Source organism: Pagrus pagrus (assembly GCF_965226575.1).
Source record: "Pagrus pagrus genome assembly, chromosome: 1".
NCBI lineage: Eukaryota > Metazoa > Chordata > Actinopteri > Spariformes > Sparidae > Pagrus > Pagrus pagrus.
In genome coordinates this window covers 36,552,044-36,567,078 of record NC_140185.1, presented here as the reverse complement: position 1 = coordinate 36,567,078, position 15,035 = coordinate 36,552,044, and the positions used below count along the sequence as shown (strand labels likewise).

Sequence of the window (15,035 nt, the reverse complement as noted above, 5' to 3'; positions counted from 1 at the left end):
AAAAAATATAAATATTGAAAAAAAGTCAGTATGAGAGAGTCGCAAAAATTGAGAAAAAAGTCATAATCATGAGACATAAATTCAAACATTTCAGATAAAGACAATTATTATTCACTATTATGAAAAAGTCGCATAATGAGATAAATAAAAATTATGAGATAACAATAACAAAATGTATCTGATAATTATGACTTTTTATGTCATAAATGTATTTATTTTTAAAAAAAATCAAAGTAAAGTTTTATTTGGGCTTCCATATTTCTTGTTTTCTTATAAATGCATTAAAATGATACCACAACAGAAAAAGCCTCGTTCTCAAAGGGTTTTATCCTTGAATCCAAATGGTTTTACCTCACACACAGTTGTGACAGACTGTAAAAACAATCACTGACTGAATACTTTTTGCAAGTATTAAACAAAGCTTAAATAAACTTTACTGTATAATGAAAGATAAATGACCTCAGGTTTGCACCTGCGTGTTAAAAGTACCAATATTTTGTTTTGGATACAACTGTGAGGTACCAGGCAACAGACTGCAGCTGTAACCGTGCATGTTTTGTTCTGTTCAAGTAGAAGTAGATACAAATGTTAGCAGTTACACTTTCTGCATGTGTTTCAACATTTGTAAACGTGACGCACCTGAATACTTCAAAGACAACCTGGGACATTTTCTGGCCTGTTTGTTTCAGAGACACCTCAGGACATCTGCAGTGTGTTTGTGGCGACCAAAACAGGAGCTACTTTAAACCAACACACAGTTTTTCTGACCAAACCAAATGTGTTTTTGTGCTTAAACCTGAAACTTTGACAAGAAACAAACAAAACCTTTCTTTAAAAAAGTATTACTTACTATGCACCACAGCACCACCAGCACCGGGCTCAGAGGCTCCACAGACAGGTGTGTGGGGTGCAGGTTGATTGGCCGTGGACCAAACCACTGAGAGGCACGTGGAGGGTGGGAACCAATCTTTAGAAACTTAAAAACATAATTGCTTTTGCCTCTTTAATTAGCAAAAATGTTTTCAATGCATCATCATCATTATTATATACTTTTACATTATTTTTTTTCACTGATAAAGGTTATTGAGGACAAATCTCTCTTTTTTTCTGGACGCCCTGTCCCCCCAGGATTTCTGCCTATGCCAACATCATTAACTGATAAAACTAGAATATTGTGTTCAGCATTTTCTCCATCTTCTCTGAGTTTGTCAGGAAACAGACAAGTGGAAAATAAAATCTGATGAATTAGGTGTTTTTTACTGTCACATCCTCAGCTGCAGCTGTTGAAAGATGGATTATGTTGCCAATTACACAACTTTTAATTATAAAAACAATCCTTAAACAAATATTTTCAAAAATTCACCTTTTTCATTTCAGCAGAGATAATTCTTCATTTTGACATGAAAATAATCTTTTTCTGTTGGTCTGTGACCAAAATAACATTAAATCATCTTTAATACAATGTTTTTAGATAATAAAACTGTACATAGGTGCTATAATTTTCTAGAGATGCTACCACAAAGAACTTAAGTTAAGACTAATTATAGGTTCATATAAATGTATGCACATACTCACTCCTTATTCATTGTTATCAGAAACATAATTCTTTTGTTTTAATTTAGGGCCTATGTTCAGTTTTCTTGTCTGTCAGCTGACCCACTCTGCAGCAACTAAACACTGTCTGGTTAAAGTAGCAAATAACAAGAAATAATTTGTTTCAAGTTTAACGACGATGCCTCAATTTTCCTCTAAAGTTAGAATCAAAGTACATTGTTGTTTTTTCTGGGAAGTTACAGCCCATAAATTAAAGTGTTTCTTGACCTTTTGAACGGTGCTGACTCATCACTGCAGCGCTGCCTAAAACTGGAAGTGGAAAATAAAAGTTTCCTCAGGGGATCCTGAGATCGGTGAGTAAGGTTTTTCTCTTTCACATCTTTTTAGTGTCCTTGCAAGTCATTTCAGTTTAACATCCTCATCTTGAATGCAGGGAATTCCTTCATCTTCTGACCAGCGGTTACCTAAAGAAATAATCCCTGAGGCAGACGACTGTTGACACATTTTAGACCTGCACATGACGACACAACACAGTCTTTACTCCACTTTTTGTGAGTGTCAAGAAACCAAAGACAGAACCAGGAAATAGCGAGAGATTGTTGAAAAGAAAAGCTTAAAGTCTGTTTTATCTGCAGTGGAAAATAAGTTTCAGTATTTTATTGAAAGTAAGCAATAAATAATATTGTGATAAAAATAGTTTATAAGTACTCAGACTGTACATCATTGTTACAAGATCAGAAGATTCAATGGGAAGAGCAGGAATAAAACAACAGCAACATGATTTGTGCATAAATGACTAAATCACAAACAGAAAAAAGAAGCGTTTCTACTTTAATCTTCAGCTACATGAAGGGTGAAAGAAAACTCTTCGGTTCCTTCTCATTCATTAATGGTGGAACCTGTGTTGGGAGCGTAGACGCGACAAACTCAGACGTGAGGAGCGTTGCTACATTCATAGGAGCAAACTATGAAAGAGTAACTGACGAAACACAACGTGGATGAGTAACAATAAATAAGAACAGACGACAGAGAGGAGTTAAGAAACAATAAGGCTTGATATGAAATCTTCGTACAAAGTGTTTTTAAAAAAGGGCTGTGGGGGATCGCACCGCCTTGAGGGGTATCGACTGAGGCCTCAGTGAAGTTGGTCCATCGAAGGAGTTTCCACACGTTTGACTCGTCTGTATGTTTCAAGTCCTCCTGTACAGGTGAGCCTGTGTGTTCCTCCAGAGGTGAGGGAGGTTTGTTTTCGTTAAAGGGTGTCGAGCTGTTGGGGTGTGGTCGGGTGGGGACAAGTGGAGAAGTTTCTGCATGCAAGGTCAACAAGAGAGAAACCTCGAATTCTGTTTTCACTTGCATCCGAAAGAAGCCCTCTGTTGTGTTTTCGCTACGGTTATATGGCTTAAATTCTTAAATTCAAGAGTTTCATTTTGGTTTCGCAGATATGAAAGAAAAAGAAGAGAAAAGAGAGAGAAAAGGAAAATATACTGTGTGTTTCACATGATATGTGTCGTCACCATCACCTGGCTTGCCAGCAGTTATTTTAACGGCGATGGATGACTCACAGTGTTGAGCAGTTTGTGAAACAGTCTGACAACTCCAGCAATTTTGTCTGATATTCACACATCCGTAGACCTAAGAGCTGCATTTACACAAAATCACAGGTAATAAGCTACAAAAATTACAACAGTTAAAAAGGGCAAAGGATATGAATTAAGTTATATCACATATCAAAGTCACTTAAGCATAAATTCAATGATTAGAATTCAAATCAAAGAGAAGAGGGAAAAAAAACATACATCTGGTCAATAGAATCAGGATTATAAAAAAGATTAGATAAAATGTCTGTTGGTAGAAATATACAAACTCCAGACAGCTGAAACATTCAGTTACATACATCTGAGAGCTGAGCTTAATACGGGCACAGTGGAGAAATGTTTCTTTTTAAAAAAGAAGGTTGATTAAGGGGATAGAGGCGAAAGGGATTACATAGAAATTCTAAAATCAATTAAAATGTCCCATTGGTTTACATAAATATAATAACAAATGTAGATAAATCTAGAAAGTTTCCTCTAGGGATACTGAGATCGGTGAGTAAGGTCTCTCTCTGCGATGACGACAAAAAACAAAACATCTTTTTAGTGTCCTTGCAAGTCATTTCAATTCATCATCCGGGTCTTGAATGCAGGGAATTCCCCTTCATCCTCTGACCAGCGGTTACCTATAGAAATAATGAGGATAAACTGAGAAGGGGAAGAGAGAGATGAGCGGGCACGAGAGGGGAAGCAGGACAGAAGAGGAAGAAGAAGAGGAGAGGCGTAGATCGTGCGTTATTAAAGCCGAAAAAACGAGACAGCTGCTTTCTGCTTGGAGAGAGAGGAGCAGAGTGCAGTCAGGTATCAGCCGTACTGAATGCTCTGAAGTTACAGGTGATGTGTGTGATCTTACCGTTGTGTGTTAACAAGAGTAGGTCCTGACTGTGGCAGTGTCCAGCCTCTGTATAGACTGACTTCCTGTGTTTCCATGTTGGTAGAATCACATGCAGAGACGTGCCATTAGTCACAGCAGAATAAACGAGCAGCAAAGCCATTCAAGAAGAATTAAGAGTTCACGAGGAGTCTGGGCTCGTTAGGACCCGTCAGAGAAGTATTACTGGAGTAAGTAGCAGCAATGACAGAGATATTACACACACACCAACACATTCACGTGCACTCATTCCTCAGCTTACCCTCCATCGGGCTCCTCTTTGGCTGCGTGGAGGGAGACGACGCGCTGCTGCTGGTCACTCGGAAGTTGGCAGGCAGGGTGTCCGACGCACCCAACGACATCCCCCTCATGTCTTTGGGCCTGAACTTCTTCCTCCATGAGGGAGCCCGGCGGAAGTTCTTATCGTCATCCTGAAGGAGGAGGAGGAGGGTGGAGAGGAAGTTGGTTTCACATATCATTTCTCAATCGGTTGTGTGTTGATAAGTGTGTAGTGTGTGTGTGTGTCACCTCTTCCATTCTCCTGTCTGTGCCAATGGCAAGCAGACTGTTGTATTCACGCTCAAGTGTTGCTCTGGCCTGGAAAGAAAGAAGGAAAGGCTCAGAACAGTACTGAACCTCTTTACATGAAATAATCACAGCATCTCTTTGACTTTCAATGGACACATGGGCCAATCATACATCACACAGTTTATCTTGGATGGTAACACTTATCTAACTCCACTGACATCTCCCATCACGTCCTGTCTTTCCTGCCGACATCACATTTCGGTTAATTCTGACGACTCAAAAGTGAATAACTTTTTCCTGTTTTCATCTTGCACACATGGCCCCTCGGCTTGTATCTCAGATGATGTTGAAAAGTGCAGCAAGTTGGTGAAACGGCTGACGAGCTGTGTGTACCTGTGTGTTCTGTGTGGGGATCTGCAGCAGCAGGGCGAGAGCGTTGTGATCGAAGGTTTCGTCGAGGGCCATCAGCGCTCCGTGGACTCCGCTCTCGTAAAGGTTGCCACTGTACTCTTTCAGCCCGATGGCCTGAACCCAGCTGATCACACGCTCGTTACTCCACACCAACACTTCTGAAAGACATATGACGTATGAGATTGTGTCTTACAGATTCATTTAAACATATAAACTATGGATGTGGATGGTCTTGTGTCACTGAATCTGCAGAATTTATAGTTTTGGTCACAAATCTACAGGATGTTTGTTACCTTGAAGCTCCATCTGAGACTCTTCCCGTCTCCTCTCCAGCTCCTTCCTGTCATAGTTGAGCCGCCTCAGACTCATCACTCCACACTGAAAACTGTTCCTGTTGCGCACACAAAAAGACAATTATTTAATTGGATCCCCATTAATTTGTTATCTTGGCAAATCTACTCGTATTAACTTGATAAACATTCTTTCTTCTGTATTAGTGCCTCCCAATGAAACACTATAGCCCCATCTCATGTTTAACAGTTAAAACCATATTTACACTTGGATCGTCTTGTTTTACCTGTGGAAGCTATCCACCATTTTGAGCTGTCCTCTGAGGTCCTTCTTGGTGAGGTGGTCAAGCATGCGGGCGTCCACCAGGGACTCCATGAAGTAGGAGCGGTACTGCGGTAAACCCAGACTGGGCAGCCACTCGTTACCAATCCACTCGTGGTTCATGTCTCCATACGCGAGAGTCTACGGTCAGAGAAGAGACGGCTCAGCAAGTATTTGTGAGTGCTGAAAATATGGATATTTAAATTTATAAAAGTGCCACGATTTTTTTCTTACAGGAGCTTGAAATATTTGTTTTCTGATGAATACAGTTAAACTTCTTACTAACTTCTCTTTTTCATGGCAAGTAAAAATATAACCTTACATCAGCCTTACACACTGACCTGGAGGAATCTTTCAGTCCTAATACGACCATCGATTCAAGGTTTTAAAAGGCAGACAGGTGAATGATCAGATGTAATTTATTAAAAGCCATATGGATGTGTTCTAGTGAGAGTACAATGTAAGTTATCTTTATATTTATTTGATTAATCAAAATGTTCAGGAAAGCTTTCACTGTGAGCTACGTGTGTGTGTATTGTCTGAGTATCTTCCAACACTCTCTGGGGTTTTAACACAGGAAACCAGACTTGCTGCACAGAAACCACAATTGACAAAACCTGTGATGAGAAAGTCACCACAGGTTTCCTTCTGACAAATTCATCCCTGCACTTCAGCTGGACAACCACTAGATGGGACCAATGAATCGCTTCTGAAAAGTCAAGCGACTGGTGTGAACTGTACACCACAACACATTATTATAATAAAAAGCAAAGAAAACAGAATTATGGTTAAAAGATAATTCATGTGTTGTGTTTGCAGCCTGTCATTTTATGTTATTTTATAAAAATAACATAAAAAATAACCATCCTCTCTGGTTTTTAATTTGTCTCTGTCCATTCCTTAAAAAGTTTATTTCATAGGGTTTAAACAACAGCGGAAAGGCTCGACTTCATCATTTATGCAGCTCTTGTTTCATTTGCATTATTAACCCTTCTTTCTCGTACTTCACCTCAACTGGCTGTGATGAACAACATGAAACATCTTGTTCTGGGGTCGTTTCCTGCAGCTGGTTTGTACGATGCTCTAACTACCAACAAACACACCCACAGTTTTTATCATTTCAGTACAGAACTTTGGTCAGCTGTTGTTGTTTTTAAATGTGTTTTATAAATACATTTTGATTGATTTTGAATGATTGATTGATTGATTGGTTGATAGTGAGAATCTTTAAGTAGTTCGACTGTATAAACGAACCAAACTAAAGGGGTAAAACTGCACAATTCGAATGGATCATTCAAACATGCTTGTTGTGAACGCACCCTCAGTGAAAAGTGATTGGAATTAAACATAAAGGGAAAACTGTGACATCTCCTCTATGAGTTGAAAAGTAAAAAACACAGACTTAAAGATAGCAGAATCTAGAAGGTGAGCAAAGGGGAGTTTTTGGGGGGAACGTGTGCAAACCTGGGCCCAGCTGCCCTCGTCATCCTCCTGGTGTTAGCATGGTTAGAGTGAGCATGGTGAGAAGAACAGAAAGGCGAGGGGTTAGTGAGGCAGCAGTGCCGGGTTAGAGCAGCTTCATGTGGAAAATATCATTCAAACTAAAATAACAAGACACAAATTAAAGGAAAGGCGTCGAACAGGAAATAAAAATGTGGACCAACGAGAAATTGTCGCAGTGGGCGATAGATAAATCCTCTATTATGGGTTATTATTTGATTATGTAATTGTATTCATCCATATCAATATAGTGTGTGTGTTTTATGCAAATCTAGTCAATTTAACACCAGACAAACATTAATTAAAAAATCTGATATTGTAATAAAGCAGCAGATGTTGCCGTGTTCCCACTGCACGGTACGGCTCGGCTCGGCTCGGCGCACGTTTGGTGCCAGGTACTTTTTTTGATTCTGTTTTCTACAGCTGCTGGTTCCCTCTCAGTGTAGGTGGGATTCTTGGCTGAACGTCATAGCAGCACCAGGTGCAACTTTAACACGACGCAACACACAGAAACAATGGCGGATATCCTTTCTTTATGAGATCCTTTCATCAGCAGCCGAACAGAGAAACGTCTGAGCCACAGTGTGGTTTAGTGGACGTCACGTGAATAAAACTGGAATTACCAGTCAGGTCTCTGTTCCTGAGCTTTGGTATTGAATAATGGCCTGAGCATTGTTTTACATAATGATGTAACAGTGAAGATGACCTTTGACCTCATGGATATAAAATGTCATATTGCCAGCAATGTTCATTGTGGTAAGAAATTACCACAACACATTCTTGAGATACTGCAATCACAAGAATGGGACGGACGGACGGATGGACAGCCTGAAAACATCTGGCCACATCCATCGCTGGCGTGGCGCTACATAGAAATTTCGGTCAGACGTTATGTGGAGTTAAGTGAGGAAGTCTGTGTCATCCTGGTGACGATTATCTCCCACCAGTCAGCGGTCTGCAGTTTCACTCCATCATTTAGTATCGGTTTAGCTTGCTTGGACCAAGAACCAGGTACTGTCCGCAACTTTTGTCAATGGAAAACCGCACCATGCAGTGGAATGAGGCACTTGTTTGCACACAGTGGTATAATACAACAGATATAAAGACCTCGGTATAAATGGTATCTGACAAATTCTTTTTGTCTCGTTTTATATACAATTATATCACCCAACCCTAATAAATTGCAGTGTTACAGAAACAGTTTATTAAAAAATAAATTAAGTTAAATAAATGAATAAGGGTGAAAGGTGACAGCTGGAGGGAGTCCTTCATGCATATTTTCAGTGTCCTTCTGGTATTTAGACACCTTGTTCTGGCTCAAACTTATAACTTATCTTATTCAAATTTAAAAACATAGAAACCGCAATAAACTTAGCAGCAGGTGTTTTCTCTAAGCAACTATAAATGACCAACACAAAAACACACACAAACACTAAAAACTAACTAATATAAAAGCAGAAACACACACCGCTTTATAAGGTCTTAAGGAGGAGACGACAAAACTACTAAAGCCGACAAGAAGGAAAGTAAAATACAAACTACACGACAGAATAAGATCTTGTTCCAAGTTGCCTGCTGACAGTCCATGCAGCCAGATTAATTATGGACTGATAAACCACACTGACGTGTCAAATAATAAGCATGCAATGAATGAGGTTTAGTGGCTGTGAAGGCAACTTGGAACGAGCCTCTACAGTCACCACAGAAGCGAGAAGCCACCAGCGTCCAGCCAATCAGGGTAGACTAACCGTGGGAGGTGTGGCTGCCAAAGTTTCCATTTCTTCATGTGTGACCCAAACGTTTCCTGTGGTCTGATCATGTGACACCCCCCAATCACAAGTGAGAGAAGTGTGTGAAGAGGGAAGAGCGATGAAGGACAGAAAGAGAGCAGGATGGAGAGAAGGTCAAGAAAAAGTTTGTTTATTTATTGTTAGAAGAATTCAGCCAAAATCAAAACGAGTTCGATCCTGTCATTAGTGCAGGTTAAAGTAGTTAAAATGTTAATGCAATAAAGTGTCATGCCCAATCAGATGACAGGAATGTGTAGACAGAGAGCTAAGAGGGAGTGTGTCTCAAACAGCTCCTGCACAGTTACCGTTCTCGAGGTCGGCGGGGCAGATGGGCTGGTCAGAGACATGATCTCCTGGATGGCCAGGCGAAGCTTCAGGCGATGTAACGGGTTGCTGATACCGATCTCCCTCTGGATCTCAGTGTCTGACAGCGCTGACATGATGGCTCCACTCTTCACGTTGGCACGGCAGGCAGCCACGTACCAGGCTGGCATGCCCACCCACAGCTGACGAGAGGGGGCAGGTCAGAGACATTAGTGAACCTGGATAAATGCTTACAGACAAGTTACTGGTGTAAATGGTTTTCAGATCATCTGTGTGTGTGCCATACCTCCAGCCAAACCACAACAGTCGGTCCGTCCCACTGGGCAAATGGCAGGCCCTGCATGCGAGCCTCCTCCAGTAATTCATGCCTGACACACAAAATATATATTAAAGCACATATGCAATAAAAGTTCACTGGCCAAAACACACACACACTTGCACAGCCACTAGGGGTTCACGATTTCGATTCTAAATTGAAATTCATTCAAAATGAGCTTTTAATTTTGATCTTCAAAATCAAATTTTTCCAATAATCTTTTTCTCTCCACCTTCGCCTACTTGAGAGCGTCTGAAGGGTAGAAAGAACATAAAACTTCAAAGACAACACAGCTAGCTTAGCGTTAGCTTACAGCTGCACTTCCAGACACGTATCCTGTGTGCATGAAGACGATCAACTGACCGGTACCAGAGAAAACCCTGACAGCGTCGAAGATGTTGGGTTTATTTTCTTTATCAGAGATCCTTTGTTGATTTGTTTGGGAAGAGGGTTTACGTGGGACAGATTTGAGATACTGAACAAACTGAATTTCTATCTTTTGTTGTTTATTGTTCAATCACTGAAGGCTGTTTTTTTTCTGTTGAACTCTGGAATCTGTATTTTGGGTTAATATTATCTAAACGTGTCTATCCTGGCGTCTTTTTGCAGATCAGGGTTAAAGTCATGCTGTTGCTGTTTACAGCAAAGATTCATTCTTGATTTGGTTTGAAAGAGGGTCAACTCTGCACAGATCTAAGAAACTGAACTCCGTGAAACAAAGAGAATTTCTGTCTTTCGTTTGAACATGTATATGACAGTCGTTGGGGCATAAAACCAATGATCTGTTGATCTTTATAAATCCAGATACAAAAGTATAACTTTGGCATAGCCATCAGTGCTGGAAAAAAAAAGGGTTAAGTAGAACGTCAAATCGAATCGTGGTTTTGGAGAATCGTGACACCCCTAATAGCCCCACATCTAGCAAGCTCAAACCCACAGAGCCCGTCGTAACTCCCAATATGCAATCCATCCAATTCACCGTTGGAACACACACGTACACAAACCCAAAGACATCAACCAACATGCACACTCCAAACAGAGAGCAGGAGTTTGAGAGAAAACAAAGAAACTGAAAACCAGGAAGACTCAAACAGAGACATGCTCATCTGGAAAACCTTCACATGAAACACTGGCCTTTAAAGACCAGAAGAGTAAAAACATCCTCAGTATTTTTCAAGCCTCGACTGTCCAGGTTTGACCAGATGGCTCTTTAGTTAAGCCTCTGAGGAGTTACAGCCGCCAGGGCTTCAGGAATGAAGACCTGACTATTAGTCAGTAGAGTTTTCTCCCAGAACCAGTGCTTTGAGAGTCCACTGAGGAAATAAATTTAGTATGGATGCATTCCTCTACAACTGTAGGGGTCATAACATGCATAGAGGGAAGTATTTAAAGCAGGAAAACCTTCGAAACTCTGTACGTCCATCTCATGCACATTCTCAGTTTGTAATGAAGGAACATTTGGCAGAAAATCGCTGCAGGTTTCTGGAGACTTTGGAAGATAGTGTCTGATTTAAGTTCTCTCAAAGTTGATCCAATTACTGGGTCCTAACTGATGTTATAACATGAAGACAGCAGTGGTATTTGTCCACTAGATGGGGCTGTGTGCCACAGATCACTGATAGAGAACAAGCTCATCCTCTGTTTGTCAAATCTGCCACTTTAAAAGGCTTCAAATATGTTCTAAAGCTTCATTAAGAAAGTTACTTTAATTAAAATTCTGATATTTACAGCAACACAGTGACTGTGCTGAAGTATATTATGTGATTTTTTTCCCTACTTGGACAAAAAAACTCACAAAATGTCACCATTAGGTTAAATTCTTCCATTAACTATCTTTCGTGTAGCTGTGGTGCATAACGTCATGCTCCAATAGGAAAACTGCGAGAGGAAAATGTGCCACTCACTAAATATCAGCACACACACATTCCTGTTAGTTAAGCTCTGTGGAAAGCAGGGTAAAGAGCAGCACGGAAAAGCCATCAGACATTCGGAGGGACAGTTGTTCAGGGTCCTCAGAGTTATTGGTGAGGTCAACATGAAGCCAAGTGTGGGAAGAAGATAAGGCAAAGCAAAAGCAACGTGAACCAACTTACCCGGTCTTTGGACTACACATGGAATGAGAAGGGGATGATAAAAAAGAAAAGGGAGGTTGGCAAAAACAATAAAGAGAAAGAATGATCTAATGCTAATTTTAGAGCTACATGGAAGCAAAGCAACATTTATGGTGTTTGTAATACGTCTGCAATTAAATGAGAATGAAGGAAAGAAAACATAAAAGAGATGTGGGAGGTGACTGCGATGGAAACAACTGGGTGGGGAATGGAAGGAAGATGAGCTGACTGGAGGGAGCGTGGGTCAGATGGCGGGGGGTGAGCGTGTGAGCCAGCCCTGGACTGCAGCAGGAGTGCCAAGGACTTTTAATTTATTAACACATCAGACATCCGGTGTAGTAGCGTGATATCTCATCATCTTTAAACTTTTTTTCTCAGTCTACATAAAAAGTGGAAACAGCAGGAGGTGGGAAGATGTTGGAGGACACTTACTTCTTCTGCAGCTTCCTGTTCTTCTCTGCGGGGCCGCCCAGGGTGCCCATTCCTAAACCATCTTTAGGTGAGCTCTCTGCCTCAGGAGTGCCAGCTAGGAACATGTACAAACACCTTGTTCAGCGGTCTGACAGGGCCAGGAACACAGCAATACTGGCAGCGTGCTTTACATTTACATAAACATGTGCTGCAGTGTAATAAAACCTGACCTTGGCTGGGGGAGTCCTTGCCGGGAATGCTGGGTCGGCCCTTCTCCTTCTTCCCAAAGAGACGTCCGATGGAAGACTTGATGCTCTTCTTCTTAGCTGCTTTGTTGAGGGAGTCCTGGCTGCTGTTACTGCTGCTGGGGTTACTGCCCTGGCCGTCCTGCAGGCCTGCCAGACTATCGATCCAAAGGGTGATAAGATGGAGAGAATAAAAATATGAATGAAGGCCCCCAGGAAGAGCGCCAGATTTCTTTTCTTTTCTTTCTTTCTTTCTTCATCCCTTACTTTTCTTTTTCTATATTTGTGATTGCAATGTACCTGTACTGTCTGACTGCTGTACTTGTTTACATTTAAAAACAATAAAAAAGTTGTTCAAAAAAAAAAAAATCTTTAGTTTTTTCTCCCATGGACGAGTCAGAACACGCTACACTAGCATTGGTTTTTAAAAATGGCGCTATAAGCGGTTGAAGTTGGACCTCGGTCACGATAAACCCCCACGCCTCCTGACTTAAGAGATTCGTTGTTTCAAACCAGCAAATTGTTGGTGCCACTCTGGAACCAGTTTTCCTGGCTGAGAACCAGTCCTTTGGCTGTGGAAATGCAAAGAACTGGTTCCAGAGTAGGCACTGGCTCTGAACCAGAACCTGAACTGGCTTGGTCAAAAAGCGGTAATAGTGGCCAAACCATGTATTTACGTCCCGCAGTGAACTGGGCTCAAAAAGGTTTTTTCCTATAAGCTTATATTAAAATAGAAGCAACTGAAAAAAAAAATAAATAAATAAAAAATTGAGTGTCACAAAATGATTAGACTTTGATCCATGTGGTCCAATAACATTTGGAAAGTCTGCTGAAGTCTCTAGCGAGCAAACTCTACTATTTTGGCTTCATGTACCAAGTAGCTTTAATAGGAACTAACAGGGCTCTGCCTCTGATGCTGGATCCAGATTGTTCTCTTATTAGATCCATGCATCAGTGGTAGAAAAGGAGAAAGACGACGATAAAGGAAAATTTACAGGTGTTGCAGGTCTTACCCTCGAATGTCTCTGATGTCCTCATGGCTTGCAGCATGCCCTGCCTCCCTGTTCAGGCGCATGGAGCGTGGAGTGGTGGGGGGTGATGTTTCACATCGGATTGTGGCCTTGTCATCCTGAGCAGACTGCAGAACAGCGGGAGGGTTACATGTTAATGAGGTGGATCGTTCCTGATATTGCTCTGTGCAGACCATGAGGTAAAGACAAAACCCTTCATCATGATTTATCTTTATCATGATATCATATCAATAGGATATAGTGCACAGTTAATAATGAACTGTCTAACAAGTGCAGCTGTACTGTTGCTTTGCTATTGACAAAAAGACACAGAAACACTGTTCTCCAAAACTAGAAGAATTAATTCTCAGAATTTCTGCAAGCAAAGAAACAAACATCGTAGCAAAGCAAAAGTATTAGTTACAAGGTGCAAAGAATCAGGACTGACCAGGAAAAGACCTCTAAGCCAGGTTATATGTCTAAGCAATAACACTCTAGACCTTAATCATTGGCATTATGTTCTTGTTTGTTTGGTACAGAGTCGATTTTGACTTCTCTTCTTGTTTTGGAACGGATGCAACAGACGACAATTTGTAAAGTTCCTGAAAACCAATTAAAGGATCAAAACGCTGACCCGGTGCCAAAACGTTGAGTTATAACTGGTCGTACTGCTTTAACTTGTTGGGTGAAACAACCTCAGTGTTTTGAAGTGTCAATCATCTTACACCTTTAGTCACTTCCTCATTTATATGATTTCCTGTCATACAATTTTTATTTTCAATATCTATAAATCTGCTAAATATGATATGGATTCACTGATAATAGTTTGATCTATGAACTGTCAGATTACGCATGTTTGTTTTGTCTGCCCAGCAGTTCAAAACCCAGAGATTTTCAATTTACTAAGATGTAAGACTAAAAAGCTGCAAATCTTTACATTTTAGTGGTTAACCTAGCAAATGAGTTGCTTATTTTTTTATAGCCATCAAAATTGTTGCAGACCGATGTCTTTCATTGACCTGAGCAGTCACTCTATTAATCATTTTAGCTCTAGAATAACATAACAGTTCCTTCTGTACGACAATGTGTTGGTGGGAAAGCAAAGCCCCTCAAAGACAACAAGAATCTCTGAAGATCTGACGGCAGAAACTTTGTATGTTCAGTAAAAGAGTGTATACATTGTGGATTTCACTTGGGGGGGATAATATGAGGGTAATATACAGGTAGATGACAGAGCCCAGGAAAGCAGGTCTCTAGTTTACCTTCCTGCGGTGCTTGCGCAGGTCACTAGGCTGAAGCATGGCAAAAAAGGAGAGAGGAGAAAAGCCGTTAATGAGACGAACAACAGAGCAGCGGTGGAACCAAGCCATGCACAAACACACACGAGCGGGAAATCAGAACGAGATATACATTTACCCATGTATACTGGTACACAGAAACACACACACAAACAGTGAAGACAAAGAGAAACTGTCGGTTTAATTGCGCAGTAAGACGTGCAGTTCTTGGGAAACGGGAGAATCACCGCAAAACAACCACAATGAAGGTTGGGTCAGGATGGCAGGATGGGTGCAGCCTAGCTCGAGGAAACAGATAAAGAAATCAGAGGGAGAAGTGCAGACTTCAGTCGAATCAAAGCCTTGATGAAATCTATTTGAAGAGTTAACTGAATTAGACACCAAGCAGCGAACAGGTTACTTCTGATTAACATGGGAGTGCTGAAATCACAGGTGACGACACTATGCGCTCATTAGCTT

The 15,035-nt window shown here is 40.9% G+C and overlaps 1 protein-coding gene across 11 annotated transcripts in view; it reads right to left on the bottom strand.

Moving 5' to 3' along the window:
• Positions 1 to 2,196: 2,196 nt before the first annotated feature.
• Positions 2,197 to 15,035, bottom strand: part of ppfia1 (PTPRF interacting protein alpha 1) — a 42,678-nt gene continuing 29,839 nt past the window's right edge. The window contains exons 17-32 of one of the 11 annotated variants that reach the window (XM_084356327.1): positions 14,541 to 14,570; positions 13,282 to 13,406; positions 12,254 to 12,426; positions 12,045 to 12,138; positions 11,595 to 11,606; positions 9,472 to 9,553; positions 9,167 to 9,367; positions 8,820 to 8,882; positions 7,036 to 7,062; positions 5,537 to 5,712; positions 5,253 to 5,350; positions 4,942 to 5,117; positions 4,549 to 4,617; positions 4,283 to 4,451; positions 4,003 to 4,067; positions 2,197 to 3,797 (exon numbers count right to left, since the gene is read on the bottom strand). In XM_084356327.1, coding sequence (XP_084212453.1) covers positions 4,012 to 4,067; positions 4,283 to 4,451; positions 4,549 to 4,617; positions 4,942 to 5,117; positions 5,253 to 5,350; positions 5,537 to 5,712; positions 7,036 to 7,062; positions 8,820 to 8,882; positions 9,167 to 9,367; positions 9,472 to 9,553; positions 11,595 to 11,606; positions 12,045 to 12,138; positions 12,254 to 12,426; positions 13,282 to 13,406; positions 14,541 to 14,570 — 1,551 coding nt within the window. In that variant the 3' untranslated portion in view covers positions 2,197 to 3,797; positions 4,003 to 4,011. The remainder of the gene's footprint in view (positions 3,798 to 4,002; positions 4,068 to 4,282; positions 4,452 to 4,548; positions 4,618 to 4,941; positions 5,118 to 5,252; positions 5,351 to 5,536; positions 5,713 to 7,035; positions 7,063 to 8,819; positions 8,883 to 9,166; positions 9,368 to 9,471; positions 9,554 to 11,594; positions 11,607 to 12,044; positions 12,139 to 12,253; positions 12,427 to 13,281; positions 13,407 to 14,540; positions 14,571 to 15,035) is intronic. The other 10 variants (XM_084356328.1, XM_084356324.1, XM_084356330.1 and 7 more) reach the window with 10 other exon arrangements.